This window comes from Chionomys nivalis, chromosome 3, assembly GCF_950005125.1.
Source record: "Chionomys nivalis chromosome 3, mChiNiv1.1, whole genome shotgun sequence".
NCBI classification, from domain to species: domain Eukaryota; kingdom Metazoa; phylum Chordata; class Mammalia; order Rodentia; family Cricetidae; genus Chionomys; species Chionomys nivalis.
In genome coordinates, this window is record NC_080088.1 from 110,314,605 (window position 1) to 110,328,649 (window position 14,045).

At 42.0% G+C, this 14,045-nt stretch overlaps 1 protein-coding gene across 1 annotated transcript in view; it reads right to left on the minus strand.

The window, feature by feature from the left end:
* The window catches only part of Kntc1 (kinetochore associated 1), a 79,536-nt gene that overhangs the window by 27,860 nt on the left and 37,631 nt on the right, over positions 1–14,045 (minus strand). The window contains exons 32-41 of the mRNA XM_057764487.1: positions 12,858–12,930; positions 12,049–12,116; positions 11,181–11,461; positions 10,352–10,524; positions 9,640–9,737; positions 8,847–8,985; positions 7,617–7,673; positions 6,655–6,818; positions 5,505–5,609; positions 1,027–1,155 (exon numbers count right to left, since the gene is read on the minus strand). Of these exons, the coding sequence (XP_057620470.1) occupies positions 1,027–1,155; positions 5,505–5,609; positions 6,655–6,818; positions 7,617–7,673; positions 8,847–8,985; positions 9,640–9,737; positions 10,352–10,524; positions 11,181–11,461; positions 12,049–12,116; positions 12,858–12,930 (1,287 nt within the window). The remainder of the gene's footprint in view (positions 1–1,026; positions 1,156–5,504; positions 5,610–6,654; positions 6,819–7,616; positions 7,674–8,846; positions 8,986–9,639; positions 9,738–10,351; positions 10,525–11,180; positions 11,462–12,048; positions 12,117–12,857; positions 12,931–14,045) is intronic.

Sequence of the window (14,045 nt, forward strand, 5' to 3'; positions counted from 1 at the left end):
CTAGAACTTGCTCAGTAGGCGAGCTAGCCAGCAAGCCCAGGACCGCCCGGTTCCGTCCGCCCGTGCCCCCATCACTGGAACTACAAGTGCCCACCATCACACTTGCTTGTTCTTTCAGTGTGTGCTCTGAGGATCAAACTCAGATCCTTCTACTTGTGCAGCAAGCTTCACCAACAGACATTTTCTCAGCCCACATATGGACTTATTTATCTGTATTTTATGTATGGGAGTGTTTGCTTATATATGTCTGTGCCCAAGGCACTTAAATTCCCTGAGACTGAAGTTACAGGCAGTTGTTAGCTGCTAGCTGCCACGAGGATGCTAGGAAAACAGTATCCATGTGCATTGGAAGAGCAGCCAGTACTCTGAATTGCTCAGCCATCTCCCCAGTCCCCCTTTTTTCCAACTCTATATGCCTCTGCTATCCAAGAGTACTGGAATCAAAGGTGTGCATCACCATGCTTGACCACACATATAGGTTTAAATATTTCATTTAGTTTTTCAAGACAGGATTTCTCTGCGTATCCTTGGCTATTCTGGAACATGTTCTGTAGATCAGGCTGGCCTTCATTAGAAATACCTGCCTCTCAAGTGCTGGGATTAAAGGCAAATGTCACCACACCCAGTTATAGTTATTTTGTTGTTGTTGTTGTGTTTAGTTTTTTAAGATTAAACTATTTAGTCTTTTAAGAGATATTGCCAGGAGTGGTGGTGCACCTTTAAACCCAGCACTAATTAGAGACTAGCCTGGTCTACAAATCAAGTTCCAGGACAGTCAGGGCTACACAGAGAAATCCTGTCTCAGAAAAAATAAAGAAAAAGAAAAAAGGAAGGAAGGAGGCCATCTTAACTCTTTAAGCAATGCTTATCACCAGTGTGTCACCAGTCAAGCATAAATGGGTTGAGACCATATGAGACAGATCACCATTTCTGCTAAAAAGTTGAGACTTGCTAGCAAAGCCCTTCACTTTGTCCCCCAAACCTCTAACACGTCAACAGGAGCAGGCTTCCATGCTCAGGGCATACCAGAATTTTGTCGTAGTTCTGCCACGCTTTATCTATGAGCTTCCAGAGGTTCTCAAACACATCCTTCTGAGGTAAGAGAGTGCAGTAAGCCAAGGCCAAGTCCAGATCCACCAGGCGACAGCTAAACACCTGTAGGAGAAAAGCATCATGGGTAAACAGAAGGAAGGCCCCTCGGCTCAACTCCCCCGCTGAGGGCTGAGCCCTCCAGAAAGAGCAGCCTTTCCGGAGGTAACAGAGAAGCAGCTCTAAGACGGTTGCTAAAGGCACCTTTGGCCAGGACTAGAAATAGGAGAGCCGTCTCAGTGAGCTCTGCAGGGCACAGAAGTCTTCTTTCTCCCTCCAGCTGACGTCAGTCTCTGAAATCACCCATGAACCCTCCTTTGCCTCCTTAGTTACTGAACCCATATTTTAGCAAGCCAAGAAATCAGAAGAACCAAAACACATCTACCACACCTTCCCATCGGCAAATCCACCCCACCCTCTGGATCTGAACCAATACAAAGCTGTGTAATTCCTGACAGACTGCGTGTACGACAGTGGTACCATAGGGTGATGCTGCTGCTGCAGCCATCTTAGTTCATGGAGGTTTACTCTATGTAGTCTGTACCGCTTCCCCTACACGCATCAGTCACCACCTAACAGAATGTCCCTCCCTTTCACACGTCACTGAATACCATCTCCAGCGTCCTCATCTATCTAAGGGCTCGCTTACAACTATTTCTCTTTTCTCTGCTGACTCAATGTTCTCTGTCTAAAAACAAAACAAAATAAATGCCAGGCTCTGGAGAACTCTAAAGAGAAAGATGCAGTGCTCCACAACACCATTCTGCACCTTAAAGTATAGGGTCCCAGATTAAGGTTGGGTAAAAGATGATTACTAAAAGCAACACCAGGACTTGGCCTTTAAAAAAAAAAATTATGTTGATGGGCAGTGGTGGTGCATGCCTTTAATCCGAGCACTTGGGAGGCGGAGGCAGAAGGATCTCAGTGAGCTTGAGGCCACTACAAAGTGAGTTCCAGGACAGCCAGAGCTGCTACATAGAGAAACCCTGCCTTGGAAAAACAAAACAAAACAAACCAACCTACCCCCCCAAAAGCTATATATATAATCATTTTATGTATGGGCATTTTGTCTGCATGAATGCATGTACATGGTATGTGTGCAGCATTTGCAGAGGTCAGAAGAGGGCATCAAATGCCCTGGAACTGGAGTTACAGGACCCTTGTGAGCTGCCACATAGGTACTTGGAATCATATCTGTAGTAGGGAGCTGCGGGCCTCTTCCCACAGCCCGGCTCATGGTTGCCTGGCTAGCTTATGCCCCAAAATAACGACACACAAACTCTATTCTTTTAAACACTGCTTGGCCCATTTCTGTTCATGTATGTAGCACCCCAAGGTGCGCTTACCGGGAAGATTCTAGCCTACGTCCATCCTGGGTCAGAGCTTCATCGCATCTGCTCTGGAGAGGAGAGCATGGCGTCTGTCTCTCAGAGGAGCTGCCTTGCATCTGAGCTCACTTCCTCTTCCTCCCAGCATTCTATTCTGTCTACTCCACCCACCTAAGGGATAGCCTATCAAATGGGCCAAGGCAGTTTGTTTATTGACAAATGACCTTCCTCCATCACATATCCTGGACCTTTCTGCTCTAAACTGCTGAGCAATCTCTTCAGCCCCAAGACTCGGCCCTTTTTAAAAATGTCCACATAGGAAATGTTTCAGCCTTGCAGGCATACCTCTGTAGCAAGAACTCATTGCGTCTCTAGTGGCAGAAAAGCAGCCTCAGCATTCAGATAACAAAGCAGCATGGATGTTCTAGCGAACCTTTATTTATTTATTTATTTTTGTATTTTCGAGACAGGGTTTCTCTGTAACTTTTTGGTTTCTGTCCTGGAACTAGCTCTTGTAGACCAGGCTGGCCTCGAAATCACAGAGATCCTCCTGCCTCTGCCTCCTGAGTGCTGGGATTAAAGGTGTGCACCACTACTGCCTGGCACAAACCTTTATTTATAAAAGTTAACAGCTGGTAGTCTGCAGGCTCATTAAGTATATGAATTAATCCAGATCTTGTACCAAAACACATGATTGAGAAAAGAGACGAAATTAAATTAGAATGTGGGCATTAAATTAGCACTAATCTTTATACTACTGTTAAATTTAGTGATGGAGAAATCTGCACTGTCAGTAAACAAAAAGGAGACAAACACTGGATACTTAAGGGTAAGGAGACTTATATGCTGGGCATGGCGGCACACACCTTTAATACCTGCACTTGGGAGGCAGAAGCAGGTGGAGCTCTGTGAGTCTGAGACCAGCCTGGTCTATAAAGTGAAGTTCTAGTATAACCAGGGCTATGGAGAGAGATTCTATCTCAAAACAATCCTCCAAAAGAACCTTATGTATGATGAGGGAAAAAACTATTACAAATAATAGAAAAAAAGAAAGCTTGCCATTAAGTAACATGTCAATAAAGAGTGTGCTGTAACGCCTTGTTTATCATTACACTTTTCTGAACTTTTAAAGCATCAGCACGTTCAGAAGTGTGAGCACTCACGTGCATATGTGTGCATAAGAGGTCAGAAGGAACTCAGAATGCCCTTCCTTAGGTGTCATACCCTTTTTTTTTTTTCCCCTCAAATAGGGTCTCTCATTGGCCTTCAATTCTCTGATTCAGCTAGGCTGGCCAGCCAGAGCCATTGCTATGTGGGGTTAGGGGACACGTGACCTCGGGAACATGTGGAGGTTAGAAGAGAACTCTGTGGAACTGATTCTTTCCTTCTACCATTATTTAGGTTCCAAGGCTCAAATTCAGGTTGTCATGTTTGCATGACTATCACCTTTACCACTATGCTACTCTGCCAGTCCTCAAAGCTTCTTTTAAAGCAATCTGACAGAGCTGGGCATGGTAAGGAGTACCAGTGTTGGGAAGGCAATATAGCTTGGGCTGTCCCGTGTTTCAGTCTTGTCTGGGGGGCTTACTAATTAATCTGACATTAATAAATTTAACCCAAGTGCCCAATACAAAAACAATAATCCTTCCCCTCCAAAAAGCTGTTAGAATGTCTTAAAAATTAAAGACTTGCATGTGCCTATGATGCCAGCCCTAGAGGCAGGAGAATCAGGAGTTCAAAGTCACCTTTGGCTATACACTGAATTCAAATTTGAGACTAGCTTGTGCCATACAATACCCGTTTCAAAGTGGAATTTTTTTATTTTTATTTTATCTTATGTGCATTGGCGTTTTGCCTGCGTGTATGTCTGTGTGAGGGTATCAGAATTGAACCTGGATCCACTGGAAGAACAGTAAGTGCTTTTAACTTTAAGCCTTTTCTCTAGATTCATATTTTTCTTAAGATAAAGCTCTTACTCTGTAGCCCAGGCTCACTCAGAACTTATGGGGACTGTCCTGCTTCAGTCACATGCGGGATCACAGGTGTAAGCAACCATGCCTAGTTAAAACATTTCTGTCCCATATTTCAGAGCATGAAGACATATCACGCACAGTGGGTTTGAATGAACGGATGCATTCTGTACAGACATGTTACTGCATGCTTACATTCTTTGGTGTTGGTGTTTTTCAAGACAGGGTTTCTCTGTGTAGCCCTGACTGTCCTATAGACCAGGCTGGCTTCAAGGACGTGCACCACCACCTGGTTTACACTTACATTCTTGTAGTCCTCAGAAGAAACATAAAATATTCTAAATACTAAGAAAAAGGCCGGGCGGTGGTGGCGCACGCCTTTAATCCCAGCACTCGGGAGGCAGAGGCAGGCGGATCTCTGTGAGTTCGAGGCCAGCCTGGTCTACAAGAGCTAGTTCCAGGCCAGGCTCCAAAACCACAGAGAAACCCTGTCTCGAAAAACCGAAAAAAAAGAAACCATAAGTAAAGATTTTTAATATCCTTTAGTCCATTAAAAATAACAAAAAAGGGGCTGGAGAGATGGCTCAGTGGTTAAGAGCACTGATTGCTCTTCCAAAGGATCTGGGTTCAATTCCCAGCACCCACATGGCAGCTCAAAACTGTCTGAAGATCCATTTGCAGGGGATCTGACACCTTCACATCAATACACATTAAATAAACCATAAAAAATATTAGAAAAAAAACCCAAAAAAACAAAAATGTGTCAGGCAGTGGTGGTGCACACCTTTAATCCCAGCACTCTGGAGGCAGAGGCAGGCAGATCTCTGTGAGTTCGAGACCAGCTGGTCTACAAGAGCTAGTTCCAGGACAGGCTCCAAAGCTACAGAGAAACCCTGTCTCGAAAAACCAAAAAAAAAAAAAAAAAAACAAGGGGAAGAAATGGACAGGATTCATTACAATTTCATCCATGTTCAATAAAATGCCATTTACATAAACTACAAAACAACAAAGCAACAATGTATGGCAGTCACACGGGCTCTTGCAGCTTCTGAATGGAAGAACACATCAAATGCTACATGTCTGGCTCAAAACAAACCAACCAACCATAAATACTTACTTTCTGCAAGAGTGTTGTGGTACTTCCTCTGATAAATGTGGTGGACTTTTCTTTCAATTCCATAACAATTTGCCTTGAGGTCGTCAATGTGGTCTCACCAAGTAACTTTCAGAAAAGAACAGAAAAAACTTTAGGTCCAATTTGATGTGCTATTCTGAAAATTGCACTTGGGAGACAAAGGCAGGTACATCTTTGTAAGTCTGGGCAGCAAGATATTCTGCCAAAAAAAAAAAATTCTCAAACAAACAACAATAATAATAAATGCCTGCAACAAAAAACAAAAAACAAAACCACAGCAGACAAATGCTGTGCTGAGGTTAGAATGAGGAATCACCAGCTGAACCTAAAACTTTGATTAATAGTTTCCACATGGCCAGTTCTGAATTTCAGCATTTGCAAAGTGGAGAATTTCAGGCTACTAACAAAAATGTGTGTAAATGTCCTGGGATCTTAGTAGATGCTCAACAAATGTATCTTGCATTTAACAAATAATCATCAATGTCTTTGCAATTGTAGAACTCTAAAATAACTCTAGAGCCATTTCTGACAAATTCTGAGCTCTCTCAGTCTCAGCAGTAATGCTTCCCCTTCCTCCCTGGGAACCAAGGACCTAACAGCTCCTGAAATGTTGGGAACTTTCCATTTCCCTGAGTCTTTGTGAATGTTCTCCAGGAATTGGGGCAAGATAACCTTTAAGATGTTGACTCAGTTCCTAAACAATTACCCACACACGCATGTTTTGACTCAGCCCCTGGGAAATGGGGTCAAAATGACCTCTTACCTCATCTGATCTGGCAACTGCTCTCCAGCCAATTATTGGTAATAGCCCTTTTGAATAAGCCAATCATAATAGTCAAAGAACAACCCTCAGACACCCCCTTACTTCTGTGGCTTTTTCCTTTAAAAGTAGCCTGTACCAACTATTTGGGGTCTCTGGGCTTCCTGAATGCTGACAGACCCTGTCATGACAGAATTAATAAAATCCTAATGCTTTTACATCAGCTGTGGTGTGAGAGGTGGTCTCTGGGGGGCGACTCCTCCTCGGTGTTTGGAGTCAGGGTCCAACACAATGAGGCCAAAAGGAGATTGGCTTGCCAGAGCTTTTGACACTAATCACCCAAAGTCAAATCATTTATTATTAAAGTTGTACCTTTTCACTCAAACTGATACTCATGACGTTTGACATAGAGTGCTGCAGGCAGGTACCAAAGGAACCGACCACGAACCTCAGGGCCAGCTCCCACTGACTGGATTCTTGAAGGTTCTGGAGCAGAGTAGAGATGGAACTTACAATGGGGAGAATAAGGCTGTCTCCTACAAAGTGAGAAGATGATTTTTTAATAGTTGCAGACTTTAACAATGAAAAAAACTCATATGGATATTTACTTATTTATTTAATGTGTATGTATGTGTGTCAGAGTATGTGTGTGTGTACCATGGATATGCAGAAGTCTTTGAGGGTCAGAAGAGGGTGTCAAGGTGGTGATGCACGCCTTTAATCCCAGCACTCAGGAGGCAGAGGCAGGCGGATCTCTGTGAGTTCAAGGCCAGTCTGGTCTACAAGAGCTAGTTCTGGGACGGGCACCAAAGCTACAAAGAAACCCCCAACACAAAGGAGAAGAGGGTGTCAGAGTGAACTGCAGTTACAGGGTTGTGAGTCTCTGGATGGGTGCTGGAAAATTGAACCTGGGTCCTCTGTAAGAGCCACCCCCCCTTTTTAAAAAAAAAATAATAATGATCACTGTTGCGGGAAATTGCTCTCAGGGATGGCCTACTTCCTCAAAGAGGTAACAGCTGTAAAGATCATTCCCAAAGTCTTGTGAAAGAGTTAACACACGACTGTTAACAAGATTAACACTAAATAGGAAAATAACTTAAATCCAGTTGGTCATAATATCCATTTTTTTTTAAGTTTAGATGCTTAAATTATTGGCAGGTAAAGATAATTCTCTGACTTCTGAAAATTTAACAATGAAACTATTAAACAATTACATCAAGAATTTTATGACATTCATATTCAAAATTTCAGTATGTATTAATTTATGCTTTATCTTGGCATTTGCATATTAGTAAAATTATATTATAATATTACACATTTCTAATTGTAAATACCTTTGCTAGTGGAACAGTATGGCAAGCTTGTAGAATCCAAAGGATATCTTTTGCTTTCTACAAAAGAGAAAAAGAAATGAACTAAGACTAAATAGCATAACGCTTACAAAGCAACAAACTCAGCTATTATTGAAATTGTAAACACCAATGTTGTAAAGCAGCAATTGCTTTAAGAAGCAAAACAAATTACAAAACTCAGAGCTGAGCATGGTGATACATGCCTGAAATCCCAGCACTTAGGGAGCAGAAAGGTTGCAAGTTTGAGGCAAGCCTGGGCTATACAGTGATATCCCATCTCAAAACAAACCCAAAAAACTAAAACCAACCTACCTAACAAACTAATTAACTAGCTAATTAACAAGAAGCCTTAAACTACGCATCCAGAATGCTCAGATAAACATGCAACCTAATAAGCAGCGCCATGATCACCAACTAAATCTTTATACCCAGAAGCCCTTCATAGTCTTCTAAAGTCACAACCCAGGATGGTGATTTGAATGAGACTTGGGTATGAGACTTCTTGGTCCTTATTCAATGGTGCTGTTTGGGAAAGATGAGCAGGTACAGCCTTGCTGGAGGAAGTCAGCCACTGGAGGCAGGCTTTGAATGTCTAAAACCAAGCATATATTTTTTTTTTTGTTCTCTGTGCTTCATGGCTGCTTCTGAAGACATGAGTTCTTTGCTTTCTTTTTTTGCTTTCTTTCTTGCTTTTTTTTTTTTTTTTTTTTTTTTCGAGACAGGGTTTTCCTGTAGTTTTAGAGCCTGTCCAGGAACTAGTTCTTGTAGACCAGGCTGGCCTTGAACTCACAGAGATCCACCTGCCTCTGCCTCCTGAGTGCTGGGATTAAAGGCGTGCGCCACCACCGCCCGGCCAAGCTACCATTCCTGCCAACTTGCTGCCATGCCAGACTCTTTATTCTCTGGAATCGTATGCCAAAATAAACCCCGGCTACCATAAGTTGCTTTTGGTCCTGGTGTTTTATCACAGCAACAGAAAGTGACTTATCCACCATCCCAAAGGGTAACGACTACCCTGACTTTGAATACCATGGCTTAGTGTGAACCCATTTTTTTTTCTTGCATAAATGAAATCATACGCAGTATGCATTCTGTTGCACTTGAATCCTTAACATATATTTATCTTATTGGATATAGTTCTGGTTCCAAGCATCTATAGCTCCACTGTTCGTAACGCAAAAATAAATAGAAAATGATACAAGAGAGACTTACCTTCAATGGGTACCACTGAGGAAATCAGCTCATAGATGAGTGGCAGCACCACCTGCGACTCAAGAACGATTCCATCTTCACTGAAGAAGTCACTGAAGGACCACTCTTCATAAGGATCCTTGTGTGTCCCAAAAGTGGCCTAAAGAGCAAACCACAAAGAGCAGACAGCAGTGGGTACACTGCAACACATACACTCTTTACCAACTGAGTAAGGGAGTCAGGAATAATGTTTTTATTAATTTTAATTATTTGGAGGTCTGTATGCACTCATGTGAAAGCCAGAGTGCTTGATTAACTGGAGCTGGAATTGCAGACCACTGTGAGCTGCCTGTGGTGGGCACTTCCAACCGAAAGCGTGGAGGATGTGTGTGGGCTCTCTGTAAATGGTACACAGCTCTGGATGAGGGATTTTAGTATCCACAGATCCTGGTTGTCTGAAGGGAGGGACAGAACTGGAACCAATTTCTTCTGTGAATACTGAGGGAAAGTTATATTCTAGCATTCCTTTCTTTTTGGCGACCTTGCAAAAATATCACTTTGAATAAACCCTTAAGAAAGGGTCAATATCCAGAGAGGCCCTATATTTCAAAAACCAGTTCAAATCAAAATAAACAACTATGCCTGGGAAAGAGAATTGGCTCCACAGCTTTTTCGAGGATGGGTTTCTAGAGGAGAGTAAAAAAAAACTAAGCGGGATATCGGTAATTCTGTGAACTGTGCAAGTGATATGAAGCGTCACATGTCGGGCCAGCAGCAGCTTGGCTTATGGAAGTAAAACTCTGAGGTGACTTACTTTCGTCAGAATTCCACGGTCATCCATCTGGCACTGTCTGGAGAGCTCCACAGCGGTTAAAGTGTATTTACTTAGTTCTAAAGCATCCAGCAAAATATCTGAAAGTGAACAGGATCGTCAATCCTATCTTATTCCTTTAGAATAATGAAAACAACTTTCTTTTTCTTTTGTTCTTTATTTATTTATTGATTGATTGATTTATTGAAAACAACTTTCTTATAATGACCATTTAAAATCCCCAGGAAGGCCAAAAGGTAGATAGCAAGCTCACCATGTAGCTTTGACTAATGTAAACAAAGTTCATGTCTGCACTTAAGCTTACCAAAAAAAAAAAAAAAAAAAAAAAAATTGCCTGAAAGAGATCAGTATGGGGAGGCCGGGAATGCCATGACCATACAGAAGCAAATGCCTTAAGTAGTAAGAAATCACAGTATTAAAGAGTTTTGGGATTGACTGACTGATTGCCAGATTGGTAAGGTCTAGCTGAGTAGCTCAGGCTAGCCTTGGGCTGATGATCCTCCTGTCTCTCAGACACCTAACTCAAGCACTAAAGGGAACAACTTGGCTGTTAATGTTTTAAAACTATAGTATCCTAGTGTAAGAAAGAGAAGCTGTCTCTTGTGTGGTTTCTAGAATGCAGTTATCACAGACAGTGTGTGGGAGATATGGGTACAATAAACCAGAGAGTATGAAGATCTATGCAGCTTGTCACCTGTACTGCAGAGGGTAGCAGCATGGCACGCGAGACCATGTATCTCAGAAGGGAGATTCAGTCCTACTGGCGCTGTCAGTGGGACATCATCAGCCAACATATGACAGAGCTTCTGACACACCAGAAACAGCAATCTCCCCGTGTCAGCATTGCAGCGGTACTTAAGTAAGTCTCTGGAGAGGGAGGAAGTGTGGGGAGTTAGGATTCAGATCAAAACCACACACATTTGTGCCGCTTGCATTCTTATCTAACCACTAACAGCAACACATAAAGTCTTCAAGGCTTTCTCATGGGGGCTGAGAGACAGCTCAGCTCTTAAAGGGTACTTGTTGCTCTTGCAGAAGATCCGGGTTCCGTTCTTAGCACTCCCAGGCATGGTGGCTCACAACCATCTGTAACTCCAGTCCCGGGTGATCTGACACTGTCTTCTGAGCTCTAAGGGCACGAAACATGCATGCGGTGCACATACATACACACATATATACATACATACATATCAAAACACTCATAAAACCATTAAAACAACACCAACACCAACAAAGAACTTTTTCGTGGTACAAAGTGTGATCCATTTTCAAAGTACTTTAGTTACCCTTAAGGATCAAGGCACAGGAGCCAACATTTAACAGTCATGTGACCAACTAAGCAGGGTCTATCTTCCTTCCATACCACTATTTTTAGACAAAGAGGCTCCAAAACAGGCTCTCAGGAAACCAATAATCACTTTTGTGAAAACAAAAGTAACCCTGGTCCTATGCTTATCAGTGACAGAAAGGACAGAACAAAAGTCATTTTCTGACAAACCGCAAGGCGGGGACTCCAGTGTCACCTGCATTTGCTCAGTGCTGCTCCCACCTTCCCATCCTTTAAGGCTCTCAAGGCCAGTTCTTCCTCCAGCTCTTGTGCAGACACCTGCAGGGCCAGTGCCTGTCTGTGCAGCTTTGACCTGATGCTCAAATCCTCCCCCCTGGCCAGGGTGGGCCCAGGGGGTCCCCTGAGTTTAGGCTCAGCCTGTGCATCTTCATGTGCCTTAATATACTGTTCTCGAAGACTAGCTACCAGGGTGCTGTTGCTGTAATCTTCAAATGGAAGGAAGACCTCAAAGTTCTCCTGCATCAAAGTGAGACAAAGCCCCAAGTTTACTCAGTGTTAAAACCCAGCATTGAGTTTCACCCTTTCCTTGAGAAATTATTCACTTATAAATTAGGAATTTAAGATTTTCATGGCTCAACACTAAAAGTTAGGAAAATAAAAAAAACATAATTATGGAGAATGGTTTCTCAATTTTAGCACTCTTGACATTTGGGTCCAGATAATTTTGTGCTGTAGGAAGCATTGCAAAAGAGGGGAGGCTTAACTATTAATTTTGGATAATTCTACTCTGGAGAGTTGTGCTGTCTTATGGGTACAGACTTTCAGCTCTGAGTGTGAAAAAACAGGTGATGGCTGCAAAGCCTTGTGAATATAATTAATGCCGCGGAAATGAAGAGAGAAAATCAGAATGCATCATTTTGTTATATGTATTTTCTATACTTTTAAGAAACTAGGAAAATAATATACCAAAAGCATCAACTAATTCTGTACAATACATGAATTACATCTCAATAAAGTTGCTGAGAAAGAACCAGTGTGTCACAGTCCCTGAAGGCTGAACACACTAAGGTCAGGTACACTGACTAGGTACGTAATATCTTTACCTGTAAGCTTGCAATCACTTTAAATTGTTTCAAGAACTCTTCAGATTCATCCTTCTTCTGTAGATTGTCTGTAATTAGATTTTTAAAAGTTACAGCAGATGTACAAATTCTCATATGCTATAATTTGATTCTCCCAGAATGTCATGGTAACAGAAGGCAGGACTTAAAGTCATCTGAGTGAGTTAATCTAGTTATGAATCAATAGATTATTTCAAGAGTGAAATCTGAAAAAAGAAACTTCTTTCAGGGGGTAGAAAAGGGAAGTTTAAGAGTTATAATAAAATGGGAGGGGCTGGAAAGGTGAATTAGTAGTTAAGAGCATGCCCTGCTCTTCCAGAGGACCAGAGTTCAATTCCCAGCACACACATCAGATAGCTCAAAATCACCTGTAATGCCAACTCCAGGGGTCTAACTTCTCTGGTCTGCATGAACACACACACATACCCACACAAAAGACACATATACACACAATTAAAAATAATAAAATAAAAAGAATGACAAGTCTTCTGAAACAAATTTAGCCCCTCTCCTCCAAGAGTGTTACTTTCTCAACTGTTTTAAGTCCACGTTTAAATAGGTGAGATATCTCCCCTTCTTATGGCCAACAGATACGTCAGGTATCTTAACAACGAAAGCTTACCAAAACAGGTAAACAGAAAGTAAGTCAACTTTATATGCTGCGGTCTGACTAATTAAAAACAAAAAGATTAGATTTTTCCTATGGAAAAATGGGTAAAATTAGACAACCATAGCCTTGGTAAGCTTTGGGACAAAAACCAAGTGGAGGAACAGAGGGGTAGGGAAACTACCTTTCTGGATATCACACAGGATTTTGAGAATATCCACCGATGTCTTCGTCACAGACATTCTCCAGGCCTTGTCCTAAAACATGCAAAGTGAAGTCTACTTCTTTACTGATCCCTTCAGTTGGACACATAAAACACACACAACAAACATGGCCTCACCGGCTGGGGAATAACAAGAGAGGATTTCCTAGCATATCTTTGGCATGACTTTCATCCTCATTACTACCAAAGAACCAAAACAAAACAATATAAAAGTAGCAAATAACCAACCACGGAATCAGAAAAATAATAAATCAAGTGATTGAGGAATATGTGTAGCTCTGGTCAGGCAGCTGCAAGGTGAAGAAGACGCACCAATACGGACTTCAGAAATACCAGGAAAGATGTATTGACCCATAGTCTCCCAGCTACGCTGTAACTGGCAGACCTTTCTTGTTGAGTCACGCTAAAGCCTTGCAAACTTTCTCCAGCAAAAACAGTATAAGGCTAATAAATAGCTTAGGTAATCAGGATGAGTAAATTATCAGGCTTTCAGCAATTACTTTAGAAGAATTAACAACAGAGAGGAGAAAAAAACTGAACTGAAAGACAAAAAGGGATGTGGGATGGAGTGTCAGTCAGTAACAGAGGATATTGCAGACACTCACTAGTACCACACACATAGAGCACCAGTGGCAGAACAAAACAGGTTTGAGTTGAGGCTCTGCTACTTTTTAATAAAGTCAATTAAAAGCTCATGTTCTACATTTAATCTACAATAGGATCTACTTACCAACTTTATATGAAAAAGAAGGAGACAATTAATTTAAAGCTGGGTGGCATTTCTTAAGGCTTAAATCCAACTATTCTGGTAAATTTTTTTGTGGAGATGAGGGCAGGGGAAGGGTCTTACTATGTAGTCAAGGCTGGTTTGGAACTCACTGGAAACGAGCAGGCTGGTGACCTCTGCCTGACACTGAAGCCATATGTCACACACCCTGTGACCTTGGTCTCTTATCGCTAAAAAAATGACTGGCTCTACTGAGGGCATGCTCAGCTTCACTGACTTTTTATTTTCAGATTGATTGACTGATTGATTGATTTATTATGTATACAGTGTTCTGCCTGCATGTATGTCTATACACCAGAAAAGGGCACCAGATCTCATTACAGTTGGTTGTGAGCCACCATGTGGTTCCTGGGAATTCAACT